Source organism: Ptiloglossa arizonensis, chromosome 8 (assembly GCF_051014685.1).
Source record: "Ptiloglossa arizonensis isolate GNS036 chromosome 8, iyPtiAriz1_principal, whole genome shotgun sequence".
Taxonomy (NCBI): domain Eukaryota; kingdom Metazoa; phylum Arthropoda; class Insecta; order Hymenoptera; family Colletidae; genus Ptiloglossa; species Ptiloglossa arizonensis.
This window is the reverse complement of record NC_135055.1, coordinates 19,337,979-19,358,575: the sequence shown is the minus strand read 5'-3', so window position 1 is coordinate 19,358,575 and position 20,597 is coordinate 19,337,979. Positions and strand designations below refer to the sequence as shown.

Sequence of the window (20,597 nt, the reverse complement as noted above, 5' to 3'; positions counted from 1 at the left end):
CGGTCGCCACGGTCCAGGATTTATTCACCGTCCGTTCTCGGCGTTGTTTTCCATTTACGCGCGACTTCCAGAGCTGTTGGAATTGCGGTAGACCCGCTCTGGAGACGTGCGGTGGCTGCGGAATCGCGCGATACTGCGGCTCGTTCTGTCAGCACCGCGACTGGGAGGCCGGTGGTCATCACGCGAGCTGCAACAATCCGCCCCGCGAGCTCAGAAGATCAAGCTCTCGCAGCCCGCCGAGGATCCCTACCGGAAGTAGTCTCTCGACGAACGTCAACGTGGACGTGGACGTCGCCACACCGATAGCGGCCAGCGCCACCGCCTCCAAAGGGAAGTGACGTCACGATGGGAAATATAATCTTGTTCGTCGATTCGTTAGACCTATCCAATACGATTCACGTTAAGCGTTCGCGCGATCCTCTCGCGTTGTTCTCTCGTTTATCGAGTCATACATCTTCTGCGTACCTTCTTCGACAGACACCCTCCACACTACCGCCCCCTGTTCTTCTCTCCGACGACGTCCTACGTGCCATCGTGTTTCTCTGTAAAGAAGAAAAAGAAAAGAAAAAGAAAAAAGGAAAAGAAAAAAACAAGGACAACTACCGAAACTCGTACCCCCATATGTCAATAACGTAGCCCGATCATCTGTCACCCGTTTTACGAAAGATTTTACTCGTCGAGTAGCAACGATTACGAAGATTCGTAAGGATAATGAAACCACGTTGGTAGTCGACCAGTGGCGAGTAACGCTTATCGAATCTTTATCGACGCGGTTGAGAGTTCGGTTCTCGTCGACGTTATCGGACACGCGTAAAATCTTTCGATCGTTGACACGCAACGTGTTCATTTGTCGCGAAAATTGACTATGGGGTATCCTTCGGTCCGCGACACCCAGCGAATACACGAATCCACGGTAACACGGTACGTTACGCAAACGTTAGAGATTTCCACCCTCTATGATCGCCGCATCATCGTTGAATTTCTTCTTTAGTGTTAGAGCACGTGGTGTATGTCGTAACCGCACTCTTTTCTCGATGGAACTGAAAACGTAGAGATAAAATACCGATATTCGTGGTACGTATATAAATGTGCACTCTTTCAAGTATTCCAGATCGTAGAGGGTTCGAATAAGCAATAACCGTAACGCTACCGGATATCCACCGAGTACGGAAGTAACGTTGATCGTCGGTATCTCTTCTTTCGCTCGATATTCCTTCGTGTGACGAATCAAAGACGTGAAAAAGGGGGAATCGAAGTAGCGACGTCGGCCAACGAGCGATCCGCTAAACGTCCTCGGTGTTGCGACAAATTTACTGAAAAAAAATATAATTAGCACATACTACGCCCTCTCTATCTGTGCGAAAGTACCGTATGAAAATATTCTTACACGCTTCTTACACACGTTCGAGACAAGAGAACGTTCCGATTTTTCGCAAGCAAGAAGAAAAAGGGGAAAAAAAAATGCCAAAGAAACCGATAAACTCGTGAGAAATCATTGTGCAATTTTCTTTTTAGCGATATCGTTTTCACGAAAATTTACCGATTACTTCAGCCGCTCACGACTTGTTACTCGATCGAAACAACTACCTTGAAGGAGTATAATTTAGTATTTTGTTATTATCGCGGATTTTTCTTTTTTTTTTCCTTTGCTTTAGTACGGTACTCGAGGTATCGTAATACACTTGAGTTTTTAACTTGAGTCGATATGCAATGTAGGAAAACACGGTGTATATCGACCTTTTCCTAGTCAATTGATAGATTTAATAATTGCAACGAGTAATGTAACGAATGCTAATACAAATTTTTACTTTGTACGCGTCGAAATGTAACCAGTGTATATGTACATTTAAGTCTAGTCATCGTCGGGAGGTAAAACGAATTTATCGATCATACGCATTAGGGAACTTTGCTCAAATCTAGATTACGAATCATTGTATGTTTTCCTAGCTACATTGTGTTGCAGGGATGTATGATGGATTCTATAAATTGTATTTATGAATTCACGAAATACATAATTATTCTATGTCATAACGCTTAAAGAAAGAGCACGAACAGCTTGTTGTTTTTCTCCTTTACATTTTATTTTACACGGTGTGCAGGCTGCAGACAGAGCTAAAAAATTTATTTAATATAAATACAATAAATGTAAAAAAATGTTTGCCGAAAATAATCATTATTTCCGCTCGGTCGACTCGCCTATTATATTTGCAAATAAAGCTCTCGTCTTTTCCTCCTTTCCAAGCGCTTCCGTCCAGTCTTTCTTATTTCTTGCGAATAGAGGAACATTCAATTTATTAAATATAATCTGACCAGATTTCGTAGAACGCAAAGATTCTCCAATCGCGACTAATTCTTCCATGATTACGATCCTTTGATTTATACGTGCCCATTGCCATATTCTCTCTAAGCTTCTAGAACCATGCGTACTGGAGGCCAATTGCGCCCAGCATCCCTTCATCTTCTTTGCAAGTTTCTCCCTGCTTTTCTCGCCTATATATTTACTGTCCATGAAAGCATCCACGATACGACTGCCTTTTGGATCGCCGAACAAGCTCAATAGCTCCTCCTTATCCATTTCCAACAAAGAATTAACAATTTTTATCGGCTTGTTAAACTTGAGAATAGCCTGCACTATTAAACTTCCGTGTAAGTTGGTTTGAAAATTCATATTGTTTTGTTTTCGAGATTCTTCTAACTGTTCCTGTGTTTTTAACGTTGCTAAGCACGCTACAATCGAATGTTGTTTCTCGTTTGCTTCGCAACGAAGTACTTTTAAAAGTTCAGTTACAAACGCACCTTGCTTGGTTTGTAGCCTCGAACAAGCATTTCCCAAGCTGGCTAAAACTCCCGTGTAACCTTTTTCGAGAATTTCGGGAAGACAGGTAACAATTTCTTCAAATATTTTCTCAAAATCTTCTTTTACCGTACAGTGATCCAACAGCCTTTGCACACTGAAGTTTGTACTTTTCGTCAGGGACAATTGTTTCAAGTTACCCATAAAAAATTGTTCATAAATTTTGTACAGAGATTTAGATTCTGTCACTGCTAGACAAGCCTCCAATAATCTAACAGAACATTCTGCGTCGAAGATATTCGATATCTGTTGGTCATTTCCAGGTTTAAAACATTCGTTTGTAATTTTTGTAATATATATTTCCATTGTCTCGGAATGTATATCTTTCAAAGAATATAAAATACATTGCAACAATCCGGACGTAAGTTCGTCTTGACCGAACTCTAGAAACTGAGGCCATTTGTGTAATCTGTTACAAGTTTGCAATAATAAGTCTTTATATTCTTGTATCACCGGTCTTCTAACAGGAAATACCGATTTCTTCGTTTCGTTACGATCGTGCTTGTCGATTAATCCACCCAGACATTCGATTACAGTCCTTACGAGATGATTGGCGTACGTATCGAACACAAATTCTTCTACGTTATTTATAAAGTATCTGCTTAATTTTAATACAATATTGTTATAAGATTTTAATTCAGATTCCTTAACTTCTACGGTAGCATCTGTGCTTTGCTCGGAGCATGATTTTCGAGACTCGTCTCTGTTTCCTCTATCGGCGCAAATCGTTACGATTCTTTGTAAAACGTGACTAGCGAATCTATCGCTACTAAGTGGTCGCAAAGAAGATCCAAAAGCGTCGACTAACCTCTGAATCGTTTCTAAATTCGCATACTTTAAAAACGAATCCAATATCCTGGATCCAATCTGATTTTGAGCATATTCGATTTCGTGACCGATAGTTTGTTCGTACACGTTATTTACGAATATTAACTTTTCCTCCGGAGTGGGAAAATCTTGTTTCATCAATTCCAAAATACGTACCATGTACTGGTAAGTGTCAGAATCAACGTGAGACCCGTGACTCCTTTGCCTCGCAAATTTCTTTGCCATCTGCATTTGAGAGCGTTTTTTCTTTCGTTTCTTGCCCCTTTCATTGCTGCCGTGTTCATCGGCCATTGTTTAAAGTAACTTTTTGTTCAACAGTTGTACGTAAGTACGAACGCAACGCGAAGCACAATGAACATAACCTTCTCACTGGGGCACACGTGAAATTTGGTATCGTAGCGCCATCTGTACGAAAGAAATGAAATCTCTCGAGCGTCGGAAAACACACTTTTCCCAAACGAGCAACTCGAAATTGAAACAACGTTTCGATAAAATAGGAACAGACAGCCCGATGTACGCGCAATGTAAATATTACTTTCGATTTTGCGTTTAAATTACATCTCGTTTATTTGTACCTCACGATTCTTTCCTTTATTTTACACACTCGAATTAATCTACATAAATCTTCGTATCTCGTACTGTAACTCGATGGTTCTCATCGATTCGTATCAGCGCGTTTATTTGTATCGTAACAAGAAAGAAAACTCTGCAATGGACGTAATAATAGTGAAAAAACATGGAAGAAAAGAAGGACTTCCAAACTGCAATTCTTTGGAACTCACTAGCCGTTTGTCGCGTCGCAGGCTCGGCTCGGATCTTTTGCAACCGTCTTTCGACAAATGATCACGGAAAAGTCTTATTAATTCGCACAAACGGATATCTGTTATAGTTCGTTAAAGGCCCCTTTGACTGCTATCACAAATAGAGAAAAGAGCACATATTGAACTGAAGTAGCTCTCATCGAGGACAATAAATTTCTTCCTTATTTAATACGAATTATGTATATATATATATATATTATATATAGAGGATCGTTGTTTTTTTCTGGATTGACATTGACAGTTTTCTGGATCTACGAACAGTAGCAAGTCCTTGAACATCTGGTGTAGCGCTCGCTTAGCGCGAATCCACGGTGAGCTCACATTGGCTAATCGGAAATGCATTCTCGAACCGAGTTTGCAATGTCTCCGTGTAACTGAACTCTGTTGCAGGTACCTTCGACCACCGATAAATTCTTCGTGCGAATGCATTACGACCGTGCGGTCGCATTCGGTATATTTCACTCGGACTTTTCGATATAGGTGAGGCGTCGACTGAAGAATCGTCGCTTCAATTTAAACTAATCGTTCAATTTGACCTAAATTTTCGTCGAGATTTCGTTTAACCAGCTACAACGCGTAAAAATTGTACGATAGCGTGGCAAGAGTTTCGGAATCGTTGGAACGAAGACGCGTTCTAGAATGCGAATATTCGTTTCGTTAGCAACGCGACGCGACGTCAAACGGCTCCGTACTCCTCGCTAGACGGTGAATCGTCGCTGGGTGGTGGTCTCGGTGGTCTCGGAGGTCGTGGGGGTCGGTGATGATGAACAACAGGAGCCGGCCTTCTCGGTGGTGGCGGAGGATGAGTCCCGTAGGAGGTGTCGTCCCCTTCTTCGCTGCTAGGTGAAGGCGACGGTGCTCGGTCTTCTTGTTCTTGCAACAGCTGTCGAAACTCTTGAATGGATTCGTTCAGGGACCAGAGTTGAGATAGCAGGGAGAGATCCAATTGTCGAAGTCCAAACTGCGAAACAACATTTTCGAAAAATCATTCTCGTCTTCGTAACGACTTTACCGGCTCACCGGCAAAAATTTTTGAATTTTTGAATTTTTGAATTTTTGAATTTTTGAATTTTCGACGAAAAATCATCGGTCGAATTAATACACGAACGAGCGTCCGTCCGCGCGATGTGTGCTCCGTCCGAACAGCAGACACGTTCACTTTTACCAAGCGGTTGCCAAGGTAAACGCTGGCTCGTGATTTACGAACTGAAACGACGTATTTCCAAGCAAGTAGCGGCTGACTCCGCCGGTCGTGGGAATGAAGGAAGAGGGAGTTACATAGGAGGCGCAAAATGAGAATGGAAATGAGAGGTGTCGGCGCGCCGAGAAGGAAGGTGAAGAAGACGAAGAGGAAAGACCGAGCGGAGGTAGAAGGAACGAAGGTGAAAGAGAGCGGTCACAAAAAGGAGGCGAACGGTAGGGGGGATGGGGAGGAGGGTGGGTGGGGGGAGTCACGCCTGAGGGAATGCAGCGTGGGAGCGGCTGTGCCAGTTCGCTTCGTGTCTGGATTGACTATTAAACTATTAGCCCAACTTCCAACCAAACTATATGTTTCTGACGCCGATTAATATTCCACGCGTCGCGCAACGAATATACACCACGTACGCGTATAATTGCCGATATAAAAACGGGCACGAGTCGAAATATGGAAATCTCTCTCTTTCTCTCGTCGATCGTTCGAATCCACCGTTTGAAATTTCGTTCCCAGCCGTGTGGAAGGAAAACAAGGCCTCGACGTGTAACGGACGAAATCGCACGGATCGTCCGTTCCTTTCGCGGGTAGGAGAGCGGTTTAGTAGCGTCTTCTCTGTTGTTTCTTCCGCGTATTATCCCACGCTACGAATACATATTCATCGTGATCTGCAGTTTACCCACGCACTAACGTGGCCCCAAGGTAACGGAACGAACCGACGGAAACCAACGCGAGAAAAACGAAACGAAGGACGGAGGACGAAACGAAATGCACGACGCTCGGCCTCTCGAGAGCGGTTCTCGCGTGCGTGTGTATGTGTGCTCTCTCTCTCTCTCTCTCTCTCTCGCGCGCGCGCGCGCACACGTATGTGTGTATATCTCGGAGACACCGGTGCACGCGAGGAATTTCGATTTTTTCGACGAAACGAAAAACACACGCGCACGCACGCACACGTAAATAAAAAGGTATCGCGTTCGCCCAAGGCCACCAGGGGCGGGACAATCGCGCGGATTTCATCGTTAAAACGACCGCGGATTCCCGTTAACGCGCGCGACGATCACCACCGATACTCGGATTATCGTGCCTCGTCCATTTATAGAAACTCGTAAATCCGTGGAATTTTCCTGTCAGCTGGTAAATACGGTTTACACGACCGCGGATGAGTAACGGTGTCCGCCACGACCCGAGACTTCCGCGACGGTATACATATTTACCTACTCGTGTCGCGTACACCTTCTTATCTTATCGAATTATTTTCGAATCTCCGATCGCATCGCGGAAAATTCGATCGATTTCCAATTTTCGACGTTTAACCACGGAAACGGTGTACACATCCGGGGTGACGATCGAAAGCGCGTTTTACGTAACACAAAGAGAAAATTGTTGTTTCCATCGAGTCTCCGCGGTGGTCTCGTGTCGCAACACCCGCCGCGGCTGCTACCACTATTGGATTCCGTGGAAAATGTAAACGTTTTCTACTGCAACGCGCGAACAGTGGATCCGTGGACACCGCAACAAAGTTTCGGGGCAATCACCATTTCTCTCCTCAGTATGGCCAGTTGGGTATCCAGCGTGGTGAGCTGCCTGGCAGGTGGCGATGGCCTGGACGACGATTGGATCGAAGTTTTACCGCCTCTTTGAGATTTGCTCGAGGATCTGGTGGGCGGTGGCGGTGGTTCGCAACCCTCCCGTCCACCGCTTAAATTGAATCCGCTGAGGCTCCTCGGTAACGGTGGTAGACCTTGCAGGGAAGACATCGCGATCCTCTCTTGTAGACTGTAAAATTCCAAATTTTCGTACGAGTTAGAAAACCGGTAGATTCGAATCGATCCGACTCCTGACCGTTGGCCAACCAGACGTTCGATCCCAACCGTTCGTATCCCCCCCAGTTAATAATTCTTCGCGACGACGTCGGATGCTCATTCGATTCCACGACGAACGATACTTGCCGGACAATCGCGATCGAACGAGTTGTAAACCAGCCTGACGCTTTTTTTTTCTCTCTCACTGTGTTATTGTTTTTCTTTTTTTCTTTCTTCTCTCTCTGTGTTATTATTTTCTTTTTTCTCTCTCTGTGTTATTATTTTTTTTTGTTTCTTCTCTCTCTGTGTTATTATTATTATTATTTTTTGTTTTTTCTCTCCTCGTTTTCGCAAGTCCGAGTCACTTCTCGCGAACGACAAACGAAGTGGGTCACGAGGTAAAGGTAAATTAGAACCGCGGCGATACCGGTAGACAACATGGTAAATGAAAATTGTTGAACGCATCCGGTGGGTATCCCACATTTCTTTTTCATCGTTCGCGTGTGCTTTGACACGTAATTAAATCGTTACGGCGAAACACGTACGAGTGCATCGAGTGAATCGTGTAACTCGAGAAAGTCGACACACAGAACCGCCGGCGCTGGATCGTTACATTCGGACATCAATCTCGTAATAGGTTTACAACCGACCGCGAAGTTCGCCCGCGGTGGTATCACGGTTCTTTGATAATTAATGGCGTTAGCACCGACGCATTCCGCTGACCTACGAAACATTATATCGACAATTAACACCGCGGCGCGCGGCCATCGCTTGTAAACACCGCTGGTACCGCCACGGAAGAAATAGGTTTGCGGTGGAGCCAGACCGCAGGCCTTACTGTCTCTTTTATCTTCTCGCGTGCGTTTCAATCGTTCCGATAAGAGGAAAAAGAAACGAGAACGAACGAAAAAGAAAGACACCGAACGAACCTCGTATCTTCGAGGAGAAAAAGAAACGAAAGAAACGTGAACCGAGGGAGGGAAGAACTCGACGCGTTCGTTCGTGGACGGTGATTTAAATTTATATCGAACCGATAGGGTACTCACTGGGGACGATCGATTTCGATCCGTTTTTATCCTTTCTCTATCGCGCTACATAAACATTTACCCTCTCTATAGATTCCTCTTCGCGTTACGGGTTATATTGTTCTTTCGGATCAATTCCGTACCCTGTATCTAAATTCCCCTTCTTCGCGTTGCGATACGTTATTCTCTCGGTGCACTGTTACTCGTACCTTGGGATAATATTTTAAAATCGATGTAATTTAAATCAACGTTTATCAAAAGTCAGGGACCGGTAGAAATGTAATGAATAGAGTAAAGTCAGAGAGTGGTAGAAATGTACCTAGAAATCGATGTAATTTAAATCAACGTTTACAAAAGTCAGAGATCGGCAGGAATGTACCGAATTGAGAAACTCTTCGATGGAACAAACGTATCTAAAAATCGATTTCATTTAAATCAACGTTCACAAAGGTCAGAGACTCGGCAGATTTACGAACTAAAATCTCGCCCGGGATAGAATTATTTTCATAGAAAAATCTTGCACCGGAAAAATTTATTTTCGAAAATCGATTTAGGAAAATCTTACACGGAGTAGAATTATTTTCGTAGAAAAAATTGTACCCGGGACAGAATTATTGGGTTGTTCGGAAAGTCATTTCGTTTTCCAAAATGGAGAATATATAATTTGATAAAATGTTTGTACACTCTAAAAAAATCGTGTTTCGTTTACACCAAAAAAAAACAAACGAAATGACTTTTCGAACAACCCAATATTTTCATACGAGAATATCGCGCGGGATAGAATTATTTTCCTAGGAAAATCTTACACGGAATAGAATTATTTCTGTAGGAAAATCTTACAGAGAATAGAATTATTTTCGTAGAAAAATCTCGCGCAGAGTAGAATTATTTTCATAGGAAAATCTTGCACCGAGAAAATTTATTTTCGGAGGAAAATCTTACACGAAATAGAATTATTTTCGTGGGAAAATCTTACACGGAGTAGAATTATTTTCGTAGGAAAATCCTACAGGGAATAGAATTATTTTCGTACGAAAATCTCGCGCAGAGTAGAATTATTTTCATAGGAAAATCTTGCACCGAGAAAATTTATTTTCGTAGGAAAATCTTACACGGAATAGAATTATTTCCTTAGGAAATTCTTACGCGGAATAGAATATTATTCGCCGAAAAAAATCCCACCCGTGATAGAACCGATCCGCGTAATCGTATCATTTTCGTGCGAGGATCCCGCGTTCCGATCGAGCGTATTACCTCAGGAAATTAAGATCACCGACTTTCTCGTTTTCGCAGTGATCGAGTCCGTTGACTCGATCGCCGTCGACGGCGTCACCGTCGTCCCCGGACAGCGTGATCTGGGTGGACGAATAGTGGACACCGGCGTCGAGCCAATCTTGCCGATGAATGTTGTTCTCGTTCTCGATCGCGTTCCGGTTGTCCTCGTCGTCGTCGTCGGCGGTGGCGTTCGATGCGGCTTTACGCTCTGGTTCGTCGACAACGACCACCGTGGCACGGTCAACGCACGAACCGAACTTGGTGTTTTCGTTCGCGGTCGATTCCTCGGGGCACGGGCTGCTCTCTTCAGCGGTCCTTCTTCGCGCCGCTTCGCGATTTTTCGCGTTCGAGGATCGTTGCGTGGGCGTGGGTCGCGCGTCGATCTTCGTCCCTTTATCGTTGCCGGTGTGCCTCGATCTCTCGTGTCTGGTGGTCTCGGTGTTCCCATCGCCGAATGAGACGTTCAACCTGGCCAGTACCGACGGTTTAGTCTCGTTCGCGGTACTCTCCTCTTTGCACGCGGTGCACTCTTTCGTATCTGTTTCGTCGTCGATGACCGTGGCCAGGGATCGATGACCCGAATTCTGTTCCTTCGAATCTCGACAATGTCCCGTGTTCTCGGTTTTACGCGCGCACACGTCCGTGAGATTCTCACGACTGTTCCGTACACGCGTCGCGTTCTCCGCGGCGTTTTTCTCGTCGCAACCGGCGGACTCGATGGAATTTTCCCGATCCACCGTACGGTGCCGCCTTTCCCGCGTATTTCCACGACGATCGTCCTCGTCTTCGTTCCTTTCACTCGCGTTTCGAGCCGCTCTACGATCCTTGTCAACGACCTGGGCCGCGTGTTCACCGACGATTTCGTTCCCGGTCTCCTTGGCCAACGACGACGACTCCTTGACGGATTCGTAGACGATGGTACGACCGCCGGCAACGGCCGCTGACACCTGTTGCTGATTCGGTTGCTCCTGATCGGATCTCCAGGGTTTGGTGTTGGGCGGTGGCGGGGCCTGTCTGGTCGGACAGGGCGGCCTTGGAGATCTTTTAAGGGCCTCAGCGACCACCTGCCGGCTCGGTCGCGGCGGTACCGGCGGTGGGTGAGGTCTCTGCGTCGCTGCCAACTGCATTTCTTTTCTTTTCCTCTCTCTATTTTTTTTTTCTCTCTCTCTCTCGCCACCGAGTCGTGCCTTCCTAGTACGCGTCTCGCGGCATGGTTCCCTTTCTTCCTCTTCTGGTTTTATCTGAACGCGATTCGTATCGGGGTCACCAGCGATAAGAGGAATCGATAATCATCGTCTTTCCGTTCTTATTAACACGCGGTGGGAACATTTCGCCGCGGTGATCTGGCACCACTACTATTATTTCAGCGCGTGACGATTCATCGCGGTTGAGTCAGAGCCTAAAACGAATGCGTTTTTGCCCGCGCATCGACCGACCGACTACCGGCTTGCACCCGCGATCACGGGGGGACGAGAGGGGGCGAGAGGGAGGGGCGAGACGCGGTTTTTTTTTCCCCGGCGATGCTTTCGCCGATTCTACCGCGCCGCGCCGCGCCGCGACCACGCGAAACCGCGTACACCACCTTTGTTCGGCGTCGAAAGAATGAAAGAAAAAAGAAACTAGCACGCGCGCGGAGACAGGTGCGGTGGATCGAGGAATTCTCGACGCGGTGAACAACACCGATTCTTCTATTCTCGGCCCTGGAATTCTCCCAGTTCTCCTCTGTTATCTTAATTGTGTATCGCGTCACGGATATCCTTCGATGGTTCTTTTTTGCTTTTCCTTTTTCCTTTTTCCTTTCTTTTCCGGTCGTCGTTCGAACACCGATCGGCACAGAAATCAACACCGAGTGGTTACCGACGGACAGCACCTCGCGGCGAACACGTAACGAAAAACCGTTCGCGACGCACGATTCTCACCAACTGCGGCTCGGTCCCCGGCACGCACGGTGACACGGGTTTCGTCAAGACGACGCTCACGAACGAGAACAACGCGCACAGAATGTTGTCGCTACGCGAGGCACGTTAGATCGACAAGGACCTCGCTCGAAACTCGGTGCCGCGGTATCCTCGATCCGCCTCTATCCTCTATCCTCGTTTCACCTACTACGCTCCTCCCCACCGTGTCCCCTCCGTTTGTCCCTCGGTCGTCCGCGGTAGCGTGTGTCCTCCTAGCCGTTTCTCTCTCTTGCCCGCCGAACGGACCGCCGCGAACTGACTTCGCGATCCCACAAACATCCTTCGCGTTCGAGGGACCACGTGACTGGCTCGAGCTCGAGTTCTCGGGGCATCAGGTAGGCAGTAGACGTGGTACGTCGAGCCTGCCTGCCTTTGTGCCTATCTCTCCGCGGGCGCTGTACGTGTGTGCGTGTGTGTGTGTCTATATGTGTGTGTGTGTGTACGTGTGTGCACGATTGCACGCGATTGTGTGAGAAGGGGGAGAGTAAAAGGACACGGCGACGCGTGGAACGAAGACCGACGAGATAGAGCGGTACGGATAACGAGAGAGACCAGACGAACGATACGAGCGAGATGCCGAGAGATCCCGAGCGAGCCGCCGACGACCAGGCTAAGCGGAACGGAGAAAACGAATCGTACACCTATTCGGAGGGAGGATGATCGCGCAACGTGTGCGAGCGAGCGGTGGACGTCCAATTTCAAAGCGCGTGCATTCCCGTGCGTTCTTCCTTTATCTCTGCGTACGCGTTCCTCGCGCGTTCGTATTCTCGTTGTTCGACGAGTACGGTAGGTACGCGCGTATTTTTATCGAGAGAAACGTCGACGAACGATTCGTGGAGACACACGGTTCTTGAAAATCGAATTCCCGTTTCGACAAAGTACGCGCGCTCTCGTTCCGATTTCGCGGCTAGCGAAATAACACACCTCGTGACTGTTATTTATCGACGTCAAAGAGCAAACAAATCCACCCGTCGGGTATCAAGCCCGTCGCTAATAGCGAGCTAGTAGAGGGACCGACGTACGTGTACGTGTGCGTGTACTTGCACGCGCGCGCGCGTGCGCGTGTGCGGTAGAAAGAGAGGCGGGAGAGAACCGGGGTGGGGAAAAGAGTGTAAAAAACAGGACGAGAGTGATCAAACTGGTGTGCGTGGTACGAGAGGGCGCGCGCGGGCGCGATTACGCGTACGGTGGGAGAGAGACAGATAGAGAGGCACGTATAGCGGAGTGAATGAGAATAATGATACGAGCGAGAGAGGATGAGTAAAATGTAGAGAGTGGAACGGACCGATGGAAATGTTAACTCGACGGAAAAGAGAAGGAAGGATTTAACGCGAATTAGCGTGGAGCCGGTGTATAAGGTACTTTGAACGCGCTCGTGGTTGCTTCGAAATTTATGGTCGAACGAAATTACGCGAGTTTCTCGGTTTTACCGGTAACAACGACGCGAGGTTCGGATCGGTACAGACGAGACGACGCGAGCAACCTCGCCCTCGAGTTTTCCGTGTTTTCGGTTGAATGAAACTTTTCTTTTTCTTTTTTTTTTTCGTGCAGCTGCCCCGTGCACGCGCGGCGCTGTACATCGTGCCACGGGATCGTCGTGTATCGCGTGAGAGAGTGGTAACCCACGGAGGGACTAAGACGCGGAAGAAAAAGGAGAAAGATTCTTGCCGGTAGAAACGAGAAGGAGAAAAAGGGAAGGGACCCATTAGGTCTCCTTGCCTCGTTCAGCGCGAACTGCCTCGCGAAGGTCCGTTCTCTTCTCGTAACCGCGCACACCACCCGGGGAACCCCACTTGACCCGTATCGTTTTTCCTCAACACATATAATATTCGCCAAGTGGCCACTCGATCGTACGAGATCGACGGATTCGGTCGCGCGGGATGCGCCTAATTGGAAAAACTTTCGAGATCGTCGCGCGCGACACAGGTATGTCGTAATATAATAGATGGATCGCGTTCATTGTCTGTCTGGCTCCGCGACGTTTCGCAAACCGTGTTCATCGCGACGCGAACGAGAACGTTCTATGGAACTAAAATTGCGATCGACCATCGGGAGAAATTACGTGTATTTTTTTATCGTACCGTGCGATCTTCTCGAATCGTTCTCGATACTTGTCGCGTGGGTAAATCGTGACAAGTTGTTCTCCGCGTAAACGTGTACATTTGCAAAGAATATATATACAGAGTGATTCTTCGCTGTTAAAAATCGTGATTATTATCCCGTAAGGTACACGGCACTGATTTTCACGGTGATTTTATCTCGATTTCGTTTTCGAAAATAAAGCTCGTTCGAGCGTTAACGGCGCTTTTCACTTTAAAACCCAGATAGCGTTTAAAAAGTGTTCCCCGGCGGGAAGAAAAAAGTTTGGCAAAGGTTGGTCCACTCCGCGCTAATTAATCGCCCGCTCGTTTCTCTGCTATCGAATCGGCGACGAGTTTTTCCCGGTTTTTTTTTCCCATGAAAATTCAACGCCCGGGTATTTCAAGCTCCGCTCGTTTTTAATTATGTCGCGTCGCGTCGCGCCGCTCCGCGCGTGTTCAAATTGTTTTCCATTCGTCTGTCGCGTACTTCCGTTCGAATCACCTTTACCGTAATTATACTATTTTCTCTTTTTTCAGTAAGAGTGCACTCGCGCTCTTCTAAGCGATACCATTACACAGATACGTATAAATTATCACGGTTCACCGATGTTACACGATTATCCGCGTACATTTAAATTTCCTTCACACTCTATTTCCCGACGTAGACAAGAGCTACTCGTTCTACTTTCACCCTAATTCTTCCGTACGAAGCGCGGATTAACATCTTCGCATTGTGGTATGTCGAGGGGAACGAATTCCTAATTTCCTTGTCTATACGGTAACCCAGGGATTCGCTAATGCATGCGCGTTATAAAAGAATCTCCTTCCTCCTTGATACGAAACGATGCTTCGCGTATACAGGGTGCTCGAGTAATAAAAAAAAAAGAAGACAAACACCGAAAAAAGACGTCAAAACCATGCAAAAGATTTTTCACGTGTATCTATTGACAATCGTACAGAGACGCATACAGATAATTGTTATTTATCCGAACAATTTTTAATAATGGAGAAAAAGACGTAGAAACGTTTATACTTTGTAATTCTGACAAATATTTGTCCATTCATTTCCGTTATTAGTATCAAAATTTATTCACTGTCGATAAAAGGGATTATGCATTATTCGCATTGGTTATTCAAATTGTACGCAACACGATATACACATTCTACTATTTTTTTTTTTAAGTCACACGGTACGCAACATGTCCCACAGAATGCAACGATACCGAAAGAAACGTGCCTCGAGACTCCGGGGACCACCTGAAGAAAATTCCAATAGTGCGTTAACGATGATGAATAACCGGTGACTCGTCGGAGATGAAATATATTTATCGATGCGATCCGTATTGTGGAGAAAAAAGTTATTTTTTATTTATTATTTTTATTTTCCTAACACCGTGTATTATCGTCGCTCGGTAGAATATTCAAACGATGGAAAAACATTTGGTGTGTATCAATCGGTTAACGATACCGTGAAGTTGCATTTCGCTACGTGGATAGTCGGCACCTACGCAGCCAGATACGAGAGGAACCGTTCCGTTCTGCTGCGTCGCGGACGGAATTCGATAGCGTTAAATAACATCTTCCGTGCGGCAGGAAGTAAATTCGCTGGAAACGCCGGGAAGTGTAAATCGAATGGCGTTGAATAACGCATTCCCGGCGGGTTTTTTGTTCACGCTATCGTGCCCCGCGCGATGAGCAAAACTGTCGAGGAAAACTGTTACGTAAGCGCACGATGCTCGCATCGCATTGCCGCGTGAAGTCGCATCGTTACGTCCGCGATCCGGTACAAATTGGCTGCATCGTACGTTTCGATACAGTTTCGTCGCTCCGTACAATTTCACCGAGCAACCATCTAGTCTAGCCAGCCAGTTCCTCTGATCGCCCGCGCGCACCTGTGCATCTGCATAGTGGCCTAGTTGCATGGGATCAGTGCATTTATGGAGATTCAACGAGATTGCTCGACGACTCTAGAAAGCCGATAATTCCATTTTTCGTTTCACACGTCCATTCCCGTGCTAACCGTCGGAGAATCGTTCACGGGTGCCCGAGTCGCTCGAGCCGAGAACGCGTCGTAAATATTGCAAATTGATTCAACGTCCTCGTCTAGCGAGGCTCCGTTGGCGACGCGGCACGGGATAGATTAATCGTAAAGCCTTTGTTTTGTATCCAAAAAAGGATCGAGCGATCGGTGTCGTTTGAAACAAGTTTCGTAAACTACACCCGAAGTCGTACGAATGACTCACGGACAACCGGTAAACAGTTGGGTGAGAATTGAAGCGTGGGGCGCGCGCAAACACCGATACGTTCGTCCTCTTTTTATTTCCCGGTATAGCTGGTAACGGCTTAACCTATAGCGAATCCGAGGGTTACAGAGGGAACGCGTGGACGAAAAGGACGCGACGCAGCACGTCGCTGCTGCGAACAATGCGAACGAACGAAGCTCCCACCGAAACGACAAAAGCTAAGTAGATACGTGCGAATTATCTCGGTGTACGTGGTGGAGAATGCAAGCGTTACCTGATTATTCGTTGCGTGCTGACACCTGCGGGACCATCGAGAAACCAGCTACTCCTTGAACTTCCATTCCTGACGACACATCGGACATAGGTGACTGGTTTGTTGGGAATGCAGCCACTTCATGATGCAGTGTATATGGAAGCAATGCGAACATTGGCCCCAAACTGGAACAACATCGAATCGTAGATTTTACGAGAGAAACGTTCGTTCGGTTCGACCTAGCCGACCTAGCGCACACGCGCACCTTGTGCTTTGTTTAACGACTGACAACCGGCGTTTGTAGCGTTTACATTGACACGCGCGAGTACGCGCGCGTGAGAACACGATGGTGTCGTGTCGTGTGCGAGGGATCCGTTTCGTTCAGCACACCGATCGATATTTACGCCCGCAACTGCGCAGACATTGCGGCGGCATTTTACGAACGGTTCCGATCCGCGATTCATTCGATTATACGGGGTGGACCCGAAATATACGGTACAACCCGAACGGAAGGGAAAAAATATAAATCGAAAATGTAGGATAAATCATGTTTGCTTGATAAATTCGAACATTTTCAAACGCTTGAAAGTCTTTCCTTTATTTGTACAATATTTCGATGGTTTTGTTAGGAAAATGGAGACGCCTTGCGTTATTCGTTTATACCAATTTCGATAGACGAAACGTTCAACGATGCAATCGTTCGTGCACGACGGAAATGATCAAACATCGGATAATATCGAGAATGTGGAAAAGATCGATAGAGCGAATGAAATAGATGACAAAATTTACGTACCCAAAGGACAATCGTCTCCAGGAATTTTGCAATCGGGACAACTGGCGTCAAAGGGCATTCTGCATATACCACAATTGTCGTCGTTCGCTATCCAACGCCAGGTGGCAACACCGGTCCAACCTACAAAAAATATTTATATACGTTAATTAGCCTACACACGTAACCACTCGTGTTTTAAACATAATCGTGCGATTTAACGGTAAACAACGTGAACGTAAACTTTCGTTTTCCAATGTTACGGGCTAGTAAACGTAAACAATGTAGACAGTATTGAGCGTTGTAAATCCGGTATCGTACTCACTTTTTATCGTGACTTTCATTTTGTATTTGTTGCAGCGGAGTAAAGTATTGCGTACGGTGTTGTATACGAGCACGTTTCGATAGATTTACACCAATCCTGTACAAATTGCCGAGAAACGAATGTTTTCGAGTCGTAAAAAGGACAACGCGAGATCGAAACGTCTAACAGAATACGATTCGCAATTGCATACGGTGCGCCATCTTGCGGCCTTTAAATAACTTGCGTTGATTTATACCGTTGATTGTTGTATGTAAATTAATATTCCTTCGAGATACATATTTTTGCACGTAGTGTTACAAATTAACGTTTGCGTCGCAAACGGAATTGTCGCGACCCGTTCGTTCGCGAAGACGGCATACGAATCCCGGATTGTTTAAGTTCGCGAATTTTTGTGTAAACTTTAAAATTAAGAGAATAAATACGTGGTAAATGAAACGATAATAAAAGTATCGACTACTTTGCGAAGAAACGTATATACCTTCGAAGAATAACACGGCAGAATAATCACATCGATGCTGTTGGAAGATTCTGGAACGTAAAACGCGCGCATCGAGAACCGTCGCGCCGTTTCTGTCAGATTCGTCGCTCGCGGAGAAACTCGCCTTCTCGCTTTGTCGTATAGTACGAACGAAAACTCAATGGAAACGGTTCTAGTGGCGGCGCGCCGCTGGCTGATACGCGGTTGTGGTTCGTTTTGTGGTGCGGAAATGTGAGAGTTTCGCGTCGAGAACGAGAAAATCGACACCGACTAGCGTGCGTCGTTAGTCAAGGAGGAGGAAACCGAACGGATCGCTCGAATTCGCCGAAGGTTTCTGTCAAGATATACACGAAATAGGATGACACTCGTGGTTTGAACGAAGATCTCGATCTCGTGCGTGCAGCCTGCCAGTCGCGACATGGCGGGTTTTCGAGACGAGGATAAGGCTCTGTTTCCTATACAGAGCATCTCCTCCATCGTGCAGATTTTCCAAAACCAGCTGGAAAACAGTTCGGAGCCGGATCTGGCTCTCCTCTCGATCCTCGTCGGCGCAGTCGAGAATTCCCTAACCTGCAATCGAACATTTGCGTCGCAGGAGGCCACTGTTTACGACGAGCCGAAACTACCGGCCGTCGAGTTTCACATCGCCGAGGCTCTTTACACGAAGTTCCATGCCGTGATCAAGGGAGCGGTCGATCTCACGGTTTACGACACCAAATACGCGACCAGAGAACTCGTCAAAAAGGTCTCCGACGTGATATGGAATTCTCTCACTAGAAGCTACTACAAAGATCGCGCGCATTTGCAAAGCCTCTATAGCTACCTCACAGCAAATAAACTGGATTGTTTCGGGGTGGCCTTCGCCGTAGTTGCCGGTTGTCAGGTGTTGGGATTTAAAGATGTGCATCTCGCTATGTCGGAAGACCATGCCTGGGTGGTTTACGGAGAGGACGGAACAGAGACAGCGGAGGTTACATGGCACGGTAGGTTGTTCCTTCTGTGCTGCGATTTCTAAATGGATTAAGCGGATAATACACAGGGATAATGCGTTATTAGGGAAAGGAAACGAAGATAAGCGAGGTCAACCGGTCGAGCCCGGCGTGGCTTCGCGGTCGTGGTTGTACGTGAACGGACAGGCTGTCGTATGCTCCAGGGCTATGGAAGTCGCTACCATAGTGTCGGCTATAAATCCTAGTTTAAGTGCGACCGCTGACGCAGCAGAGGTGGCGTTGCTTCAGCAGGAACTGTTGTGGTTGTTGTACGATTTGGGTCACCTAGCAAAGTATCCTATGGCTCTGGGTAATCTCGGAGATCTCGAGGAGGCTGCGCCCACTCCGGGTAGACCACCGGCCATAGACTTATTTCAGGTACGTTTGCGGATTCTTGTCGTTGCCTTCTTGCGTCTCTTCCCAGGTTTGTTAACCGATATTCTATCCTTTTAGGAAGCCATACGAACAGCGAGGAAGTATTACGGAAATGCACACGTGTATCCTTATACCTATCAAGGCGGTTATTTGTACAGACACGGACTGCACGCCAATGCATTGGCATCGTGGGCAGACGCCGCAGACGTTTTAAGAAAGTAAGTACACCTTGAGGAAAATACAACTTGACGCCAATATGACTCGTATTTATCGATTCTCTCCCGATACTAACGCACGACAGATACGACTATTCGAGGGACGACGGAGAAATATATAAGGAGCTGTTGGAGATAGCGAACGAGTTGATACCGCATACGGTGCGAGCGGACGAACGTCTGTTGCGACAGCCGCGATGTTTCGCGTACCTGTTGAGGTTTTACGACGGTATCTGTCAATGGGAGGAAGGCGCGAATACACCGGTTCTGCACATAGGATGGGCCCGACCGTTGGTGAACACCATCTCGAAGTTCGACGCCGGTATTCGCGCCCAGGTTATCATCGAGTGTTACGACGTGGAGGCGAAACAAGAGGAGGAGAGGGCGCAGAAGAGGGAGACCAGCCCGGAGGAAACGTTGAACAACAACAACAACAATTATTGCAAGACGAAGGAGAGGGGAAACGCGGCACGCGATCTGATAAAGAGCTTAGAGTCGAAAGTACCCTCGAATCCGGCACCGATGCATCCTAGTATTCAAGCGTTGACCGCGGCGTGCAGCGAGAAAATACTTAACAGAGATTACCTCTTGCAAGGTGGCGGAGAACCGTTCGTTGCTCCGCCGGACGACGCTCTGCCACCGGCACCTTCCACTTCTCAGGAGAACCTCGATCCCGAGGTAGAGACTGATTCCGAGAACGAGAGGCCAAGGATAACGTTGTACAGTCAGAAGATGAAGGGTCTGAAAGACCTGCTGCTGGCCGAGAAGCTGAACACGCATGCGATTTCGTTGCAGCTAACCGCACAGAGTCAGGTACAAATTGGTAAGAAGTCGCGCGGCACCGACGAGGTTGGAGTCAGTCAGCGTCCAAAGAGGACGCGGCGGGAATAGTATAAGACCATTGACCGCCGTTTCGGTATCGTGAAGTATTGAAACAGTGCCACTAGATTTATTTCTATCGGTGGGAAAGATCGGTGGCGCGAACGCAACAAAAAGGAAAAAAAAAAAGAAAAGAAAAAAGAAGAAGAATATGGATGTTCTCCATATTATCGTTAGAATCTCAGTCTTCGCTCACGGTTTCTTTCTGTTTGAGTGAATTTCCCGATCCAGGCTT

The 20,597-nt window shown here is 46.9% G+C and overlaps 4 protein-coding genes across 9 annotated transcripts in view; 2 read left to right on the top strand and 2 right to left on the bottom strand.

The window, feature by feature from the left end:
* Positions 1–2,124, top strand: part of Nvy (CBFA2/RUNX1 partner transcriptional co-repressor nervy) — a 41,702-nt gene extending 39,578 nt beyond the window's left edge. The window contains exon 8 of the mRNA XM_076319219.1: positions 72–2,124. Coding sequence (XP_076175334.1) covers positions 72–338 — 267 coding nt within the window. The 3' untranslated portion in view covers positions 339–2,124. The remainder of the gene's footprint in view (positions 1–71) is intronic.
* LOC143150750 (nucleolar protein 9) lies at positions 1,686–4,085 on the bottom strand. Its single transcript, XM_076319220.1, has 2 exons — positions 2,197–4,085; positions 1,686–2,112 (listed from the first exon to the last, which is right to left on the bottom strand). The coding sequence occupies exons 1-2, from the start codon at positions 3,971–3,973 to the stop codon at positions 2,021–2,023; spliced, it is 1,869 nt and encodes a 622-aa protein (XP_076175335.1). The 5' UTR covers positions 3,974–4,085; the 3' UTR covers positions 1,686–2,020.
* Positions 4,086–4,246: 161 nt separating this feature from the next.
* Positions 4,247–17,641, bottom strand: LOC143150752 (anaphase-promoting complex subunit 11-like). 5 transcript variants are annotated; one of them, XM_076319226.1, is made up of 4 exons: positions 17,427–17,640; positions 17,126–17,245; positions 16,354–16,517; positions 5,329–5,464 (listed from the first exon to the last, which is right to left on the bottom strand). In XM_076319226.1, exons 1-3 carry the CDS (start codon positions 17,443–17,445, stop codon positions 16,402–16,404), a joined length of 255 nt encoding a protein of 84 aa, XP_076175341.1. In that variant the 5' UTR covers positions 17,446–17,640; the 3' UTR covers positions 5,329–5,464; positions 16,354–16,401. The 5 variants fall into 5 exon arrangements, with proteins under 5 accessions (XP_076175339.1, XP_076175338.1, XP_076175341.1 ...); XM_076319225.1 differs by lacking the exon at positions 5,329–5,464 and adding an exon at positions 7,336–7,471 and having other exon boundaries at positions 17,427–17,637; XM_076319228.1 differs by lacking the exon at positions 5,329–5,464 and adding an exon at positions 10,923–15,093 and having other exon boundaries at positions 17,427–17,641.
* Positions 12,097–20,597, top strand: Mnn1 (menin 1). 2 transcript variants are annotated; one of them, XM_076319222.1, is made up of 5 exons: positions 12,097–13,681; positions 14,374–18,887; positions 18,961–19,271; positions 19,347–19,486; positions 19,570–20,597. In XM_076319222.1, exons 2-5 carry the CDS (start codon positions 18,323–18,325, stop codon positions 20,372–20,374), a joined length of 1,821 nt encoding a protein of 606 aa, XP_076175337.1. In that variant the 5' UTR covers positions 12,097–13,681; positions 14,374–18,322; the 3' UTR covers positions 20,375–20,597. The 2 variants fall into 2 exon arrangements, with proteins under 2 accessions (XP_076175337.1, XP_076175336.1); XM_076319221.1 differs by having other exon boundaries at positions 12,097–18,887.